The sequence below is a fragment of the Heptranchias perlo genome, chromosome 9, assembly GCF_035084215.1.
Source record: "Heptranchias perlo isolate sHepPer1 chromosome 9, sHepPer1.hap1, whole genome shotgun sequence".
In the NCBI taxonomy this organism is placed as follows: domain Eukaryota; kingdom Metazoa; phylum Chordata; class Chondrichthyes; order Hexanchiformes; family Hexanchidae; genus Heptranchias; species Heptranchias perlo.
The window spans coordinates 73,460,709-73,479,449 of NC_090333.1; the positions used below are offsets into that span (position 1 = coordinate 73,460,709).

At 42.8% G+C, this 18,741-nt stretch overlaps 1 protein-coding gene across 1 annotated transcript in view; it reads left to right on the top strand.

The window, feature by feature from the left end:
* The window catches only part of astn1 (astrotactin 1), a 2,273,142-nt gene that overhangs the window by 1,286,630 nt on the left and 967,771 nt on the right, over positions 1-18,741 (top strand). Inside the window, exon 10 of the mRNA XM_067989612.1 lies at positions 1,694-1,831. Coding sequence (XP_067845713.1) covers positions 1,694-1,831 — 138 coding nt within the window. The remainder of the gene's footprint in view (positions 1-1,693; positions 1,832-18,741) is intronic.

Here is an 18,741-nt window from a genome sequence, read left to right on the forward strand (position 1 = left end):
ATGTGAGGTAATGTATTTGGGGAGGGCAAACAAGGCAAGTGAATACATGATAAATGGGAGGATGCTGAGGGTTGTAGAGTAACAGCGGGACCTTGGAGTTCATGTCCACAGATCCCTGAAGGTAGCAGGGCAGGTAGGTAAGGTGGTTAAGAAAGCTTACGGTATACTTTATTAGCCGAGACATAGAATAAAAGAGCAGGGAGGTTATGCTCGATCTATATAAAATGCTAGTTAGGCCACAGCTTGAGTACTGCGTACACTTCTGGTCACCACATTACAATAAAGATGTCATTGCACTGGAGAGGGTACAGAGGAGATTTACAAGGATGTTGCCAGGGCTGGAGAATTTTAGCTATGAGAAAAGGTTGGATAGTCTGGGGTTGTTTTCTTTGGAACAGAGTAGGCTGAGGGGAGATTTAATTGAAGTATATAAAATTATGAGGGGCCTAAATAGAGTGGATAGGGAGGACCTATTTCCCTTAGCAGAGGGGTTAGTGACCAGGGGCCCGAAAGCATGGTAGAGGTTGAAACCGTCAACTCATTTAAAAAAGGTACTTGGATGTGCATTTGAAGTGCCGTAACCTACAGGGCTACGGACCAAGTGCTGGAAAGTGGGATTAAGCTGGATAGCTGTTTTCCAGCCGGCACAGATACGATGGGCCGAATGGCCTCTTTCTGTGCCATAACTTTCTATGATTCTATGATGATTCTATCAAATACCAGATTGGTTCCAGTATCCCAGTACTTAGCTGAATAGAGTAGACTACAGTATTAGTTTTACAGGAGTTTTTTGTCAAAATTGAGGCAGTGTGACTAATGCTAATGTAATAGGAAAAGAATAAAGGTGATGTTTATGGAACTATAACAGAAACAGCAAGGCAGCAACATCGAGGCAAGGCAGATTGGAGAAACTCGGGTGTGGTGGCAAAGCTAACATGGTGAGGTCAGACTAGATTAGAATGGGTGGAGCCAGTCCAGAGACAGAGTGGTGATAACTCGGCCGTGGGAGTGGGAGGGAAACGAGCAAAAAATGCTGGAATAACATTACAGATGCCGATGAACTTTCTATGAGAGAAGTTACAGTTTCAGGTGTAACCTTTCATCAGAACTGAAAACCTGAAAAACAAACAAGCAATTTTGTTGGGTTGGAAGGAATGGAGCAGGAGTGGGATCAAATGACCAGATACTTCAATCAGAATGAGGGACTTGATGGATTGAATGACCTGTAAACTAATAGAAAAACAAGGAATTGTGAGATGGTATCAGTGAGGCAATGAGATGAACAAAAGAACGTACAAAAAGCTCAGATAAGGAAAAGGCAAGAAAATTGGGGGAAATTGAATAAAAAGGAAAAATCCTGCATGTGTAGGAGGACTGAAATTAAAATAGGAAAAGCTGGAAACACGCAATAGTTTAGTCAGTCTGACAAAGGTTCTATACCTAAAACATTTAACTGCCTCCCCTGCTGACAGATCCAACTATGGTTATAGTGTTCTATTACTTCAAAAAGCACCATGGATACCTGAGATTTCAGATACTTGCTGGGAGAATACCTGAGTGGGACTCCTGTTAGTCAATTGATGGATGAAATATGACCGTGAAAGACCTCAACTCTGTGCTTGTTAGGACTTTTAGCTCCCATTCTCAGACACTTGCATTTCCTAAGCATATCTGTGTTTGTTATATTTTTCAGGTTTACCTACACACTCGGGGAAGGAATGTGGCTGCCGCTTAGTAAAAGCTTTGTCATTCCCCCAGCAGAACTTGCCATCAACCCTTCAGCAAAATGCAAGACAGATATGACGGTGATGGAGGATGCAGTCGAGGTCAGGTAAGCAGCCTGAGAGAGAGAGCTTGGCTGACTGACTCTTCCAACTTCTCCCATTGGTCTCAATCCATCTTTGACTCTATCAGGTCTATAACAGCTTGCGCTAGCAAGGTCTCCCAGGGCGTTTCCTCTATGAAGTGAAAGGTCTGATAAGTTAGCAACCAAGGGTCACGTTCAGGACCCCTTGTGAAAACAAAATGGTTACAAAGAGCTGTCATTAATTGCAGGATACATTTGTTTATTTCTGTTGTCTACATTTTTTTAAAGTTTAGACATTGAACTCTAGTTTATGTCCCGTCTATCTCTCCTTACTCCGGGAGCCTCAAATGTACTTACTCCAAAAGTATTGTAGCTTATTATTGCAAAAAATGGTAAATATATGATGGTTTGAACATAGGAACATAGGACTAGTAGTCGGCCATTCTGCCCTCGAGCCTGTACTGCCATTCAATCAGATCATGGTTGATCTGTGACCTAACTCCATATACCTGCCTTAGCCCCATAATCCCTTAATATCTTTGGTTAACAAAAATCTATCAATCTCAGATTTAAAATTAACAATTGAGCTAGCATCAACTGCCGTTTGCGGAAGAGAGTTCCAAACTTCCACCACCCTTTGCGTGTAGAAGTGTTTCCTAACTTCGCTCCTGAAAGTCCTGGCTCTAATTTTTAGGCCACGTCCCTTAGTCCTAGACTTCCCAACCAGCAGAAATAGTTTCTTTCTATCTACCTTATCAGTTCCCCTTAATATCTTGAAAACTTTGATCAAATCACCCCTTAATCTTCTAAATTCCAGAGAATACAACCTTAGTTTGTGTAATCTCTCCTCATAATTCAACCCTTGGAGTCCAGGTATCATTCTAGTAAATCTAGACTGCGCTCCCTCCAAGGCCAATATATCCTTCCTAAAGTGTGGTGCCCAGAACTGAATACAGAACTCCAGGTGTGGTCTAAACCAGGCTTTGTATAGCTGTAGCATAACTTCTACCCCCTTGTTTTCTAGTCCTCTAGATATAAAGGCCAGCATTCCGTTAGCCTTTTTGATTATTTTCTGTACCTGTCCGTGACATTTTAATGATCTATGTACATGGACCCCTAAGTCTCTTTGGACCTCCACTGTTTCGAGCTTTTTGACATTTAGAAAGTACTCGACCTCACACTTGCCTACATTGAAATCCATTTGGGTGTATTCCATTTGATCTAAAGTCCAATTCTAACATCAACTTAAGGTTTTCGCTGAAGTTTGGACCTGAATCATTTGGCTTTGAAAATGTTGAGTTTCATCTGATGTTTAAAGTCCTGAGCACAGGCCTCATATTTGGAAGAGTTATCGGCTGGTGTAAAGAACAAGCCAGCTGGGCCTGAGAAAAATAGATGAATAAATCACAACATGTATTGCTGTCAGAATGTAAAAGAGATGATTACCTTGGAGACGTTGTATTTTCACTTGTGTTGGAAGTAATGAACATGCAATGTGCCTCATAAAGAAATGTATTCATTGAAAATATCCGAGTGATTTTAAATGATATGGAGGTATATTAAGCACTAGAAATGGGATTTTTTTCTGAAATAAATGGCACTTTGAGCTGCAGAGATGAATATTTTTGGATATTGAGGGTGAACTCTTAAGAATTAATTATGTGGTAATTGTCTAATGTGAATGCTGTTCTGTGCCATATGTTCCTCAGCATCTGGGTCCCAACCAGCTGAATCTATCCTGATGGATCAGCAAGCTTGGCAGTTGACAAAATCTGTGCTGCTCCAGCCACACACTCTGCAACTATAACACAGACAGTTGGGTATTGCGTAGCACTGCCTCACTTGGTCTGTTCTCCCTTAAGAATCTGTGTGATGTAGCTCATGCAGTGAAGGAGACAGGCACACATATATTCATTTGCTCCTGCTCATTCACTTTGACTGCTTGGCTGTATTGTCGCTCACTTGTTGTTTACTCAGTGACTTACTTATCCAGAAAGCATCTGTCTTAGAAATGGATAACCAGCAGTTAGCTAGGTTTGAATTTCTGCCATTTTGAAAGGGGATGTTATGACATACCCATTTGCAGATGCCAAGTGGGCAAAGGATTGTAATATTGTTGGCGTGAAAGATTCCTGTCTTATCCTGATAACTGCATGGGTATTCACATCGAAACAGTGTGGAAGTACTTTCTCCAAGACCAACATGCTTATTTGACATTGCATGAAGACTGTGATAAAGTAGACTCAGTAACACATCAGAACTATTTCTACGATGCGTTTAATTAGAAAGTGGTGCAGATAGAAAATGGTTCTGAATTTAATGTTACAATTAGTTTGAGAAAGCATTTGGAGAAAACTTTTTTTGTGAGAAATGTCTTGTCATTTTGACATTTCTTGCAATGAGATTAAGTAGTTTGATGTGATTTACATCATTCTACAACAAAGGAGAAAAAGTTTGCCGCAAACTTTTTTTATTGGTGCACATAGTGTTTTGAGATTCTAAATAAATAGTCTTCATTTTGATGGAAATTCTAACAGATACCACATGCGGGGGCTCTGGAGCCATTCCGGCAATTTCCGTAAGAACTGTCAGGACAGGTAAATAAGAAGGTTGTGCAGACAGCACTAAGTTAAAAGGCGTACTAAGTTGTGTGGATGGCAGCAGGAGATTACAAAGGGACATAGATTAATTGAGTGGGCAAAACTATGGCAGATGGAATTCAATGGGGAAATGTGAGGTCATCTACACAGGTCACTAAAAGCTGGTGCAATGGTACACAAAGCAATCAAAAAGGCTAATGAAATTTTGGCTTTTATCTCAAGTGGGTTTGAATACAAAAGTGAGAAAGTGATGCTTCAGTTGCACAGAACTAGATCACACCCCACCTGGAGTACTGCATTCAATTTTGGGCAACGAACCTCAGGAAAGGTATAGAGCCTTGGAAGTGGTGCAGTAACGATTTACTGGAATGATACCAATGCTTAAAGGGCTAGATTATAAGGACAGGTTGCATAAAACTTGGTTTGTATTCCCTTGAGTTTAGAAGGTTGATGGGTGATCTAATTGAGGTGTTTAAAATGATGAAGGGATTCGATCTGGTAGATACAGAGAAACTATTTCCTCAGGTGGAGAATCCAAAACAAGGGGACATAATATTAAAATTGGAGCTCAGCCATTTAGGAGTGAAATCAGGAAATACTTTTTCACACAAAGGGTAGTGGAAATCTGGAACTCTCCCCCAAAAGGCTGTGGTTGCTCAGTCAATTGAAATTTTCAAGACTGACATCAATGGATTTTTGTTCGGCAAGAGTATCAAGGGATATAGAGAAAAGGCAGGTAAATGGACTTGAGGTACGGATCAGCCATGATCTGGTCGAATGGCAGAACAGAATGGCCTACTCCGATGGTGGCATACTAGCTGTATTGACAGCTGCAGATGAGGATTGTGAGCTTGTATTGGGGAAATTCAGTGAGGGTTGATGCACTTTGTTACAAGAAGATAAGAACATAAGAAATAAGAGCAGGAGTAGGCCATACAGGCCTCGAGTCTGCTCCACCATCCAATCAGATAATGGCTGATCTTCTCCCTCAACTCCATTTTCCTGCCCGATTCTCATATCCCTTGATTCCCCTCGAGTCCAAAAATTTATCTATCTCAGCCTTGAATATATTCAACAACTCAGCATCCACAGCCTTCTGGGGTAGAGAATTCCAAAGAATCCTCTGAGTGAAGAAATTCCTCCTCATCTCAGACTTAAACGGCCGACCCCTTATTCTGCAACTATGCCCCCTAGTTCTAGACACTCCAGCCAGGGGAAACAATCTCTCAGCATCTACCTTGTCAAGCCCCCTCAGAATCTTATATATTTCAATGAGGTCTCGTCCTTCTAAACTCCAGACAGTATAGGCCCATTCTACTCAACCTGTCTTCATAAGACAACCCTCTCATCCCAGGAATTAATCAGGTGAACCTTCATTGCACTGCCTCTAAGGCAAGTATATCCTTTCTTAGATAAGGAGACCAAAACTGTACATAGTACTCCAGGTGAGGTCTCACCAAAGCCCTGTACAATTGTAGCAAAACTTCCTTACTCTTGTATTCCAACCCCTTTGCAATAAAGGCCAACGTGTTATTTGCTTTCCTAAATATTTCCTGTAACTGCATGCTAACCTTTTTTGTTTCTTGTACGAGCACATCCAAGTCTCTCTGAAAACCAACATTTACTAGTTTAAAAAATATTCTGTTTTTCTTCCCACCAAAGTGAAAAACCTCACATTTCCCCACATTATACTCCAACTGCCACCTTCTTGCCCACTCACTTAACCTGTCTATATCTCTTTGCAGACTCTTTGGGCATGATTTTAAAGGGAAAAACGAGTGGGTTGGGAGCAGGGGGGATTCAAAATCGCAACCATTTTGGACCTGCCTCCAACCCGCCCACTTCCGGTTTTCACCGGGGCGGGACGAGGGACAGGCGACAGGGTTGGTGATTAAAACCTTTCAAGGAGGCTGCGGGCCTCTATTTTCCCAGTGTTTCCAATTTTAACCCCTGGGGGCCGAGATTCCTGGGCCTTCTCTTTCACACCACGTGAAAAAAGGCGAGAAGACCCAAGACTGAAAGGTAAGTTTTTATTACTGACTCACCCCCACCCAGTGACCCCCGTGCCCACCATTGCCTCAGTGCCCCGTGCCAACCTATGCCCACCCATGCCCCCCCCAACCCATACGAACAAAGACTGAAGATTTACCCGAACACGTCCTCTCCCTGGCTGCTCTCCCATCCGACTGTCAATCAGGCTGGCCTGTTGGACAGCAAACACACACAAAAAAAATTAAAGACGTCCTTACGTCATAATCGTAAGGACATCCGGGAAACCCGTACTTCTGGGTCTCGCCCCCCCGCCCCCTGCCCGGCTTGGGGTCAAATTCATGCCCTTTGTGTCCTCCTCACAGCTTACTTTCCCACCAAGCTTTGTTTCGTCAACACACTTGGATATATTACACTCTGTCCCTTCATCTAAGTCATTAATATAGATTGTAAATAGATGAGGCCCAAGCACCGATCCTTGTGACACCCCACGAGTCAGAGCCTGCCAACCTGAAAGTGACCCGTTTATCCCTACTCTCTGTTTTCTGTCTGTGAACCAATCCTCCATCCATGCTAATATGTTACTCCCAACCCCATGAGCCCTTATCTTGCATGACAACCTTTTATGTTGCACCTTATCAAATTACTTTTGAAAATCCAGTTATACTACATCCACTGGTACCCCTTTATCTACCCTACTGGTTACATCCTCAAAAAAAACTCTAATAAATTTGTCAGCATGATTTCCCTTTCATAAAACCATGTTGACTCTGCCTAATCATATTATGATGTTCTAAGTGTCCTGTTACCACTTCTTTAATAATGATTCAGCATTTTCCCGATGTTTGCTGTCAGGCTAACTGGCCTGTAGTTCCTTGTTTTCTCTCTCCCTCCTTTCTTGAATAGCGGGGTTACATTTGCTATCTTCCAATCGCTGGGTCCATTCTAGAAACTAGGGAATTTTGGAAGATCATAACCAATGCATCCACTATCTCTGCAGCCACCTCTTTTAGAACCCTTGGATGTAGGCCATCAGGTCCAATGGATTTATCGGTTTTTAGTCCCACTAGTTTCACAAGTACTTTTTCTCTGCTGATATTAATTACTTTAAGTTCCTTATTCTCGTTAGCCCCTTTGTTCCCCAATATTTCTGGTGTGCTTTTCGTGTCTTCCACTGTGAAGACAGATACAAAATACCTGTTTAATGCACCTGCCATTTCCTGATTCCCCATTATAATTTCTCCTCTTAAGAACAAATGCCGAGAAGTATCCTTATAAAAGCCTAACAAAGACAATTTAATATCTTCAACAACTTACTATTCATCTAACTATTTGGCTTTACTCCACCATTATTTCATCATCAACTCACATAAAATTGCAGACACGTTCAAGTGAAATGTAAATATCACACTTGAAAAGCTTCAGGAGATCAACCCATAATTCGACGCAAGAGTTAAAATTAACTAGCAGTTAGCTGCATTTCGCCAGCTTGCCATATTTACAACAATGGCATCATGAACTTTCTGCCTCAGTTAAATTTGACATCCCATTAAAAAGGGGATGATTAATGTGCATCTCAGACCCAAGCCCCTGTCAGAAAGGAAAATTCAAATTGTGGACTTCAGTGCTCAATAAGGTAGGGATGATCAGCTGAAAGATCCACTGTTACAATGCCGTGATTCATGTTGAAAACACAACCAGCAGAATTTACCACTCTGCAGCGAGGGTTTAATATACAATGCAGTATTCAAACAACCTTAGAGGTATTCAGCCAACAGTACAAGTATGAAGTGCAGCATCAATAAAATCAATTTATTTTTTGTATTCGTTCATGGGATGTGGGCATCGCTGGCAAGGCCAACATTTATTGCCCATCCCTAATTGCCCTTGAGAAGGTGGTGGTGAGCCGCCTTCTTGAACCGCTGCAGTCCGTGTGGTGAAGGTTCTCCCACAGTGCTGTTAGGTAGGGAGTTCCAGGATTTTGACCCAGCGACGATGAAGGAACGGCGGTATATTTCCAAGTCGGGATGGTGTGTGACTTGGAGGGGAACGTGCAGGTGATGTTGTTCCCATGTGCCTGCTGCCCTTATCCTTCCAGGTGGTAGAGGTTGTGAATTTGGGAGGTGCTGTCGAAGAAGCCTTGGCGAGTTGCTGCAGTGCATCCGGTGGATGGTACACACTGCAGCCACGGTGTGCCAGTGGTGAAGGGGGTGCCAATCAAGCGGGCTGCTTTGTCCTGGATGGTGTCGAGCTTCTTGAGTGTTGTTGGAGCTGCACTCATCCAGGCAAGTGGAGAGTATTCCATCACACTCTTGATTTGTGCCTTGTAGATGGTGGAAAGGCTTTGAGGAGTCAGGAGGTGAGTCACTCGCTGCAGAATACCCAGCCTCTGACCTGCTCTTGCAGCCACAGTATTTATGTGGCTGGTCCAGTTAAGTTTCTGGTCAATGGTGACCCCCAGGATGTTGCTGGTGGGGGATTCGACAATGGTAATGCTGTTGAATGTCAAGGGGAGTTGGTTAGACTCTCTCTTGTTGGAGATGGTCATTGCCTGGCACTTATCTGGTGTGAATGTTACTTGCCACTTATCAGCCCAAGCCTCGATGTTGTGCAGATCTTGCTGCATGTGGGCACAGACTGCTTCACTATCTGAGAGGTTGCGAATGGAACTGAACACTGTGCAATCATCAGCGAACATCCCCATTTCTGACCTTATGATGTTGGGAAGGTCTTTGATGAAGCAGTTGAAGATGGTTGGGTCTAGGACATTGCCCTGAGGAAATCCTGCAGCAATGTCCTGGGGCTGAGATGATTGGCCTCCAACAACCACTGCCATCTTCCTTTGTGCTAGGATGACTCCAGCCACTGGAGAGTTTTCCCCCTGATTCCCATTGACTTCAATTTTACGAGGGCTCCTTGGGGCCACACTCGGTCAAATGCTGCCTTGATGTCAAGAGCAGTCACTCTCACCTCGCCTCTGGAATTCAGCTCTTTTGTCCATGTTTGGACCAAGGCTGTAATGAGGTCTGGAGCCGAGTGGTCCTGGCGGAACCCAAACTGTGCATCGGTGAGCAGGTTATTGGTGATAGCACTGTCGACAACACCTTCCATCACTTTGCTGATGATTGAGAGTAGACTGATGGGGCGGTAATTGACTGTATTAGATGTAGAAACATAGAAAATAGGAGCGGTGGTAGGCCTTTCAGCCCTTTGAGCCTGCTCTGCCATTCAGTATGATCGTGGCTGATTCTCTATCTCAATACCATATTCCTGCTCTCTCCCCATGCCCCTTAATGCCCTCTGTGTCTAGAAATCTATCTACTTCTTAAATATATTCAGTGACTTGGCCTCCACAGCCTTCTGTGGTAAAGAATTCCACAGGTTCACCACCCTCTGAGTGAAGAAATTTCTCCTCATTTCAGTCATAAATGTCCTACCCCATATCCTGAGACTGTGACCCCTCGTTCTAGACCCCCCCCAGCCAGGGTAAACATCCTCCCTGCATCCAGTCTGTCTAGACCTGTCAGAATTTTATACGTTTCATGAGATCCTCTCTCATTCTTCTAAACTCGAGTGAATACAGGCCGAGTCGACCCAATCTCGCCTCATACGACAGTCCTGCCATCTCAGGAATCAGTCTGGTGAACCTTCACTGCACTCCCTCTACGGCAAGTCTATCCTTTCTTAGGTAAGGAGACCAAAACTGCACATAATGCTCCAGGTGTGGTCTCACCGAGGCCCTGTGTAACTGCAGTAAGACATCCTTGCTCCGGGAGTACTCTCATCCTCTTGCAATGAAGGCCAACATATCATTTGCCTTCCTAACTGCTTGCTGCACCTGCATGTTTGCTTTCAGTGACTGGTGTACAAGGACACCCAGGTCCCTTTGTACATCAACATTTCCTTATCTATCACCATTTAAATAATACTCTGCCTTTCTGTTTTTCCTTCCGAAGTGGATAACTTCACATTTATCCACGTCATACTGCATCTGCCATGTATTTGCCCACTCATTCAACTTGTCTAAATTGCCTTGAAGCCTCTTTGCATCCTCCTCACAACTCACAATCCCACCTAGATTTGTCTCATCAGCAAACTTGGAAATATTACATTTGGTTCCCTCATCCAAATTATTGATATATATTGTGAATAGCTGGGGCCCAAGCACCGATCCCTGCGGTACTAGTCAACGCCTGCCACCCTGAAAAAGACCCATTTATTCCTACTCTCTGTTTCCTGGCTGTTAACCATTTTTCAACCTATGCCAGTATATTACCCGCAATCCCATGTGCTTTAATTTTGAACCCTAACCTCTTATGTGGCACTTTATCAAAGGCCTTCTGAAAATCCAAATACATCACACCCACTGGTTCTCCCTTATCTATTCCACCAGTGACATCCTCAAAAATCTCCAGTAGGTTTGTCAAACACATTTTCCCTTTCATAAATCCATGTTGACTTTTTCTAATCCCGTTGATATTTTCTGAGTGTCCTGTTATCACATTCTTAATAATAGATTCTGGCATTTTCCTTACTACTGAGGTTAGGCTACCCGGTCTGTAGTTCCCTGTTTTCTCTCTTCCCTCCTTTTTTAAATAGTGGGGTTATATTTATCATCCTCCAATCTGCAGGAACTGTTCCATAATCTAAAGAATTTTGGAAGATGACAACCAATGCATCCATTATTTCCATGGCTACTTCTTTTAGTACTCTGGGATGCAGATTATCAAGCCCTGGGGATTTATTGGCTTTCAGTCCCATTAATTTCTCCAGCACTAATTTCCTTTAATTCCTCCTCCTCACTACTCCCTTGGTTCCCTCGCATCTCTGGGAAGTTATTTGTGTCCTCTTCCATGAAGACAGAACCAAAATATTTGTTTAATTGTCTGCCATTTCCTTGTTCCCCATTATAAATTCTGTCCTGCTTTTGTGGACAGGACATACGTGGACAATTTTCCACATTGTCGGGTAGATACCAGTGTTGTAGCTGTACTGGAACAGTTTGGCTAGACGTGCGGCTAGTTCTGGAGCACAAGACTTCAGCACTACAGCCGGGATGTTGTCGGGGCCCATAGCCTTTGTTGTATCCAGTGCACTCAGCCGTTTATCTCTTGACTTATCAGGTATCAAGAAATGAATGGTAACACAAAGTTGTTTCCCTAACGTTACTTAATTTTCCTAACTGTGTACAAACAATGACAACCATGATAATTTGAGTAATCATTACAGCAGTTACAATAACTTGGTTCAGATATGACTGAGTTCAGCGTTGCAGTCTCGCAGTTTTAGTTTGGTTCAATAAATAAGACACTCCCAGTTAAACAATAGAGTTTTGAGAATTACGTTTCTTGTCATCTTTTCACTTTGTACAGCAGCATAAGAGGTAGCAATCATGTTTCCTATTTAAGACCACAAGAGCAAAAGACCATAAGAGATAGGAGCAGGAGTCTGCCATTCGGCCCCTCGAGCCTGCTCCACCATTTAATGAGATCATGGCTGATCTGATTTTTTACCTCAACTCCACTTTCCTGCCCTTTCCCCATATCCTTTGATAAGCCAACAGAATTATTAGAAAGGCATACAACCTCGTTGCTATGGAAATGAGCACACTGTTCAGTCTTTCTTTATCATGAGCTGGTTCAGTTTCTCATTGTGTTTTATCTCTTCTATAAGACTTCTGCAGTTGTATTTCATCCTTGGCTCATAAGATCTCCTTCTCCATGCCTGATTTGTGAGGTGCCAAATTTTGTAATCCCAAAAGGTTTAGAAAGTTTTTTAGAATGTTTTATTTTTTAAAAATAAGATTTTAGGTTTTTCTAAAATCTTTTTCAAAGGTTTTTCTTCCTTCTACTCTTCCTATGTCCATCTCTTACTTCTTGCTTCTCTTTTCCAGTCACAGTCTTCTAATCTCTTCACCAGAGGTCGACTTTGCAAATAGGCCAAAGGATATTGTTGATCAAATAACTCTTTTACCAAGATTGGAATACTTCCTTTTTACTTGCACTTTTCAAAACGTTTAATCTTAGACATATATATTGTATTTAGGGGTCTTTGTCCTATGTTGACCATCGTTAGCACATCCGAACTATGTTTGAATGGTTTCATCCTGCAAATTTGTCAATTGAAAGGATTTTTGGGGCTTAAAAGTCAATCTCTTGTTGGCCCCTGCTAATCACTGAGGCCATCCTTAAAATTGTCTTTACAGGAAGTGTTTCCTCATGTGGAATTATTTCTTGCTGTAAGTAATTTTAAATGAGCAAAAGTTTGGGCCATTTGCCTTTCCACTGATTTCCTCAGGAAATATCTGAGATGTATCAATGTCATAAACAGTTGTAAACATTGGTAAAGACAATTCTTTTGGCCAGATTTATTGCTGCAGCCTCAAAACCTTTAGCTGTCTGGGTTTTCAGTGTTAGCACTTTAAACACAGAAAATTAAACATAGAGTTTAACCCTAACTTATCATAGGATACCTCCTAACTTTCCTACAATGCTGGACCACGATCACCATGCAAACTCCCCTCCAACAATTAGCCACAACTGTAAGTCTGTTATTTTTCTTGTAGTGGCCCTTTAACTTGAAGTTAATGTAAAAATCAATCTCTCTCCCCCACACATGATTACTCGTTCTCTTTCTGGAGGAGATGTGTAATAATAAGATTACGGGTCTATGAAAACATCCTGATGCAACAAAAAGATGAAAATTAAAATGTCATGGAGCATTAAATGGAAAACCAATTTAAATTTGTCCATCAAAGTGCAGGATTCACCATCTCAGAAACTGGATTCTCATTTTCAATAATTTCTCACATCTCTCACTGTCTGTTCTTCAAGATCATACTGAACAGACTAAGATTCCCATCAGTGGCTCCAAGGAGTGGAGCTATTTATTTAACTGAGCATTCTTCACAGCCTGAAGTCAAAATACAAACTTTTAAAATGTACAGTAATTTCTTCAATAAATCCACTTGCAAAATTCTTACCGCTAATACCATAGTCCACCAAGCTTTTAATCTTTCACCGACAGTTTTTATTTTTAGACCAGAAGCACATTTCCAAGTGAAGATTCATTGCAGTGATTTTTTTTTTGCTCATGTGGCATTACCATCACCAAATCCCCCACCAGCAACATCCTGGGGGTCACCATTGACCAGAAACTTAACTGGACCAGCCATATAAATACTGTGGCTACGAGAGCAGGTCAGAGGCTGGGTATTCTGCGGCGAGTGACTCACCTCCTGACTCCCCAAAGCCTTTCCACCATCTACAAGGCACAAGTCAGGAGTGTGATGGAATACTCTCCACTTGCCTGGAAGAGTGCAGCTCCAACAACACTCAAGAAGCTCGACACCATCCAGGACAAAGCAGCCCGCTTGATTGGCACCCCATCCACCACCCTAAACATTCACTCCCTCCACCACCGGTGCACAGTGGCTGCAGTGTGTACCATCCACAGGATGCACTGCAGCAACTCGCCAAGGCTTCTTCAACAGCACCTCCCAAATTCACAACCTCTACCACCTAGAAGGACAGGGGCAGCAGGCACATGGGAACAACATCACCTGCACGTTCTCCTCCAAGTCACACACCATCCCGACTTGGAAATATATCGCCATTCCTTCATTGTCGCTGGGTCAAGATCCTGGAACTCCCTACCGAACAGCACTGTGGGAGAACCTTCACCATACAGACTGCAGCAGTTCAAGAAGGCGGTTCACCGCCACCTTCTCAAGGGCAATTAGGGATGGGCAATAACTGCTGGCCTTGCCAGCGATGCCCACATCCCAGGAACGAATAAAATAAAAACGTGAGCCTAGACGACGAGTGTCAACAGACTATATGAGTGCGGGGGCCATCAAAGCCACGCTGGCTCCTGACCTTGCCCCATTGTTCACACAAGCACATTGTGAGGGAAATGCAAATTTCTGTCATTTTAAATGATCTTTGCATGAGTGAACCAAAATTTAAAAACGGTCTCAGCTGACTGACTTTGCAAAGTTTGTGTGAAAGCTTCCTTTGTTCTGTGGAAAATCTGGTCTGTAGATGACCAATAGTTGCATGCAATTGGACTTTATCATCATCGTCACTGGACATGGCTGCCTTTAACTGGGGTTTCTTTGTTTCAATCCATGTTAGGCTACCCAAAATACCATTCATTGTTTGTCACCCTCCTTCTGTTTTGTTGCTCTGTGTGAGTTGTTCTTGATAATAGCTTTCTCAATATGTAATTTCCTTTTTTATTGAGTGTTCAGAATAAGTGGGACAATGTGAATTCTATCGAGAAGAGAGTCATTTTCTGAACCATTAACGCATCGTTTGTTGTGATATGTGATGGCTCAGACATTGTTAAGGGAAAGTTGCAAATAGACTGTTTTTACATCAAAGGAGAAGAATTATAAATTTTAGTCCTCTATTTACATGTCATCTTTTGTGTAAGGAGGAATAAAAGCTCAGTGAGGAATCATTTTGCGTAAGCCATCCAACAAAAACTATTACCAGATAATTGCTGAGGCAAGAATGTCAGATGCATTCACACAAACATATTTTGTTTCACACAATCAAACATATTGAATCAGTTTGGTTATTAGCTGTTTTTTATGTACACCTTATGGGGAGATGGACAAACATGGTGGGAAACCTATAAAATCCCCAACAAACAATTTACTATGATTTGGCGTCAATTTTTAGACCTGGGGTCTGCTAACCCATTTGCAACTGAACATTCCTAAGTTCTTAAGGAAACTGTAATCTAGTCAGGAATACAAGAAAGATATTCAGGGAGGGGGTTAACTGCAACACATATATTTTCAAGCAGAGGATGCTGCATATCAATTGAGAACAGGTCTAGGAGCATCAAAACAAATTATAGTAGCACTGACAGTGCTAGTTTAGCTACTTAAGAACAGACCCACATCAAACCTGGGACCCTCTGCTTTTTGGCTCAGGTGCACATGAAACAGTGCATTTACTAACTAAATCATTGGATAAACATTTTCTGTGTTGCTCGTCCAACCTACTGCAAGTAATGTGTTATATGCAAGTAGGGAATTGAAGTAAGACATGACAAGCTATATTCATTTTTATTTTACTGATTTAAAGACCTAGGGCGCTAAATTGGGCCGGGTAGCGCCCATTGTTTCGGCGCTACACGGCCTTTCCAACATCCAAGATGGCGTTTTGGATGTGCACGCACGTTTCCTTCGTGACATGCGCCAGACGCCATCTTGGTATAGGAGTTAGCGTAGGCGCAGATAACGAACGCTGGAATCATGTAAAGTATGGAGAAAATGGCTTCAATCAGTGTGCAACGCTGATTTAAAGTGATAGACACCATTTTGGGACTTAATGCTCAACTCAATGCACAGTCTTAACCCCAACCATCTGATGTGTCTTAGAGTGCCTGGAGGACCCCCACCATTGCTATTTAAAGGGACCATGCAGGATTTATAGGTTAGTGGCTGGAATATTGCCTCTGGCTGCCGAGACATTTGTAACTGTTTTTGGAGGTCTCCTAGACTTCAATACTAGGACGCGGGGACATTGCCTAACATTTACAGCCAGGACGTGCAGGAGTGAAGTTAGGAAAAGCTTCTGCACGCAAAGGGTGGGAAACGTTTGGAACGCTCTTCTGCAGACGCCAGTTGATGCTAGCTCGCTTGTGAATGTTAAATCTGAGATTGATAGATTTCTGTGAACCAAAGGCATCAAGGGATATGGGGCTACGACGGGTATATGGAGTTAGGTCACAGGTCCACCATGATCTCATTGAATGGTGGAACAGGCTCGAGGGGCTAAATGCCACGGCCACTTGCTGCCTCTTGATATGCGCCACCTTCTCCTGCAAGAAAGCGGGACGTGTGTCTGGGTGATATGCCTGTCATGGTTGAATAGCTGTCAGTGTGTGTGGCCTTTGAGTTGTGGGTGGGCGGCTTGAAACAGTAGTAATGTGTAGGGGTGAGAGGAAGCATCTGATTGGCAGAGTTGAGTACTGATGGAAAGAGCTTATTGGTATGTGGTAATGGGGAGTGTAGTGCGTGGTGCAGTTGGTAGGAGACACCACTTGACAGTTGATCTCACTCAACTTGACCACTCATGTCAAAGCATTGAACTTCTTCCTGCACTGCATCCATGTTCATGATGCTGTGCGCCTGGCATTGACTCCGTCCCCTGCTTCCTTCCGCTACCTTTTGAGTATATGTCTGGAGGGCCTGTTGCCCCCCCCTCCGGATCCAGGATGTCCCTCCTTCTGTCCACCTCTTGCACCCAAGGTCTCTAATGCATCAGCAGAGAACCTTGGTGCATGCATTCACGCCGGCCTGGTACCAACTCAGATCGGCAGATTGGTGAGGTCTGGTGTGCAGATTGGAGGATGTGGGATTTAGTAGTGTGCAACCTTTATTCAATGTTTTAACATAACTCAGCAGTGTGTAAACGTTAGGATGGGGTCTGCATCTGTGTCCTACGTGTGCAATGTCTGATCTCTGTTCAGACTCCGTGCAGACAGTAGACTGTTATTTTCAGCAAATAACAGGTACAAGCTACCTTTAAGAGATTTCTAAGAAACATTCTCCCTTTAAGAGATTGAGCTCGCTCTGGTGGTGGAAAGTGTGAATTGCATTGATTCCACGTGCAAGGCCTGGAAAGGAACGCTGATTGCAGGTAAGTGCTCCCTTGGGTCCAAACTTGTGTCTTGCCTGTGCAGGGTGTTAGCGCATCGCATTACCACTGCCCAAAACAGACCCTTATCGAATTTCTCCCCCCTAGGATTATTAAGGTACTTTTCAAATTCTATTTATCGCATTGAAAACTGGGGAAAAATCAGGAGGAAAAATGGACCCCCAAAAATCAGGTAAATTCAGAGAAAAACATTTAAAAAAACAGTTTCTATTTGGAACATTGCTCAAACTCAAGAAAACAAGCAAAGGACGAAAAAAAAGTACGGTTAAGCAAAGTGACAACCCATGATTATCTGCATTGTTTACGGCTACACTTTTATGATCCTCAGTAGTAGTTCCAAAAGTTATGGCGAGCGTATGCTTGCAGCAGTTGCATTAAAATATGTTTTCCGAGGTTTGATCGCTTGGGATCTTGGATGTAGCCAAGTTTGGAAAATATTCTCAGTGTAACCTGAACTAGGTATGATACTGAGGATATGAGAAACAGCTCAAATTTGGAAACACTATGTGGTGCACACTAATTGATAACAACGGAGGAGGGAGAATCTTCTGTCCTCCAACCATTGCTTCTTCCTACTGCTTCTTACTGTTCCTGTCCTCTCACATTTTTGTGTCAACTTTTTACCATTATAAATTCCAATTAAGCAGTATGGCCTCAATTTTGTGTCTCTCAGTTCCTCAGCCAGCACTGCAGGGAAATTTCTATGCTCCAACCAACTGCTTCTTAAATTTTGTACATTTTGCTATTTGACTATAGCTAATAAAAAAAAAATCAAAATATTTACAAAAATAAGGACAGAATGTATGACTTCAAAATGGTGACTGAATTACATCTGTGCATCTTTATCCAATCATTCCCCAATCTTCCAACCCCACTTCCCCACTTCACTTGAAGACTACACTTGGTCTTGACTCCTTGTGTGCAGCACCACAGGAGATCAATTAATACAGAACTAGATATCCCAGAGAGAGGGAAACAACATAGGTGTGGGGACTGGGAGTCACACTGAAGTTACTTGAGGATAACTAAAATGAGATTAGAAGTGGTAAGGGGGCACTGGAAAAATCAATTTAGATAGCAGCAAGAGACATCTGATGAATTTTTATCAGCTAGGTACACAGTATATGATGTTGAAGACCATCTGGTCCTATATTGGACAAATGAAATTCTGGATCAATCGTTAACGTATGCCTGAGGTATGAAGTAACTCGAACTTCCATAAGGTTGATGAGAAGGTTTATGGATTTTTCAAGGATCTAACAAAAGGAATATGTAAGGATCTTTGATAATATTTCTAGGAATTCCATAGACACAGGAGCTGTATCTAAGAACTACAGAATAACAAATGTTTTCCCTGATTCTTCAATGGCTTCTCTTCCCACTCCCGCACCGTTACCTCTGGAGTCCCCGAAGGGTCTATCCTTGGCCCCCTCCTATTTCTCACCTACATGCTGCCCCTTTGCGACATCATCTGAAAACACAGTGTCAGGTTCCACATGTACGCTGACGATACCCAGCTCCACCTCACCACCACCTCTCTCGACCCCTCCACTCTTCCTGATTTGTAACGCTGCTTGTCTGACATTCGGTATTGGATGAGAAGAAATATCCTCCAATCAAATATTGGGAAGATCGAAGCCGATGTCTTCAGTCCCCGCCACAAACTCCG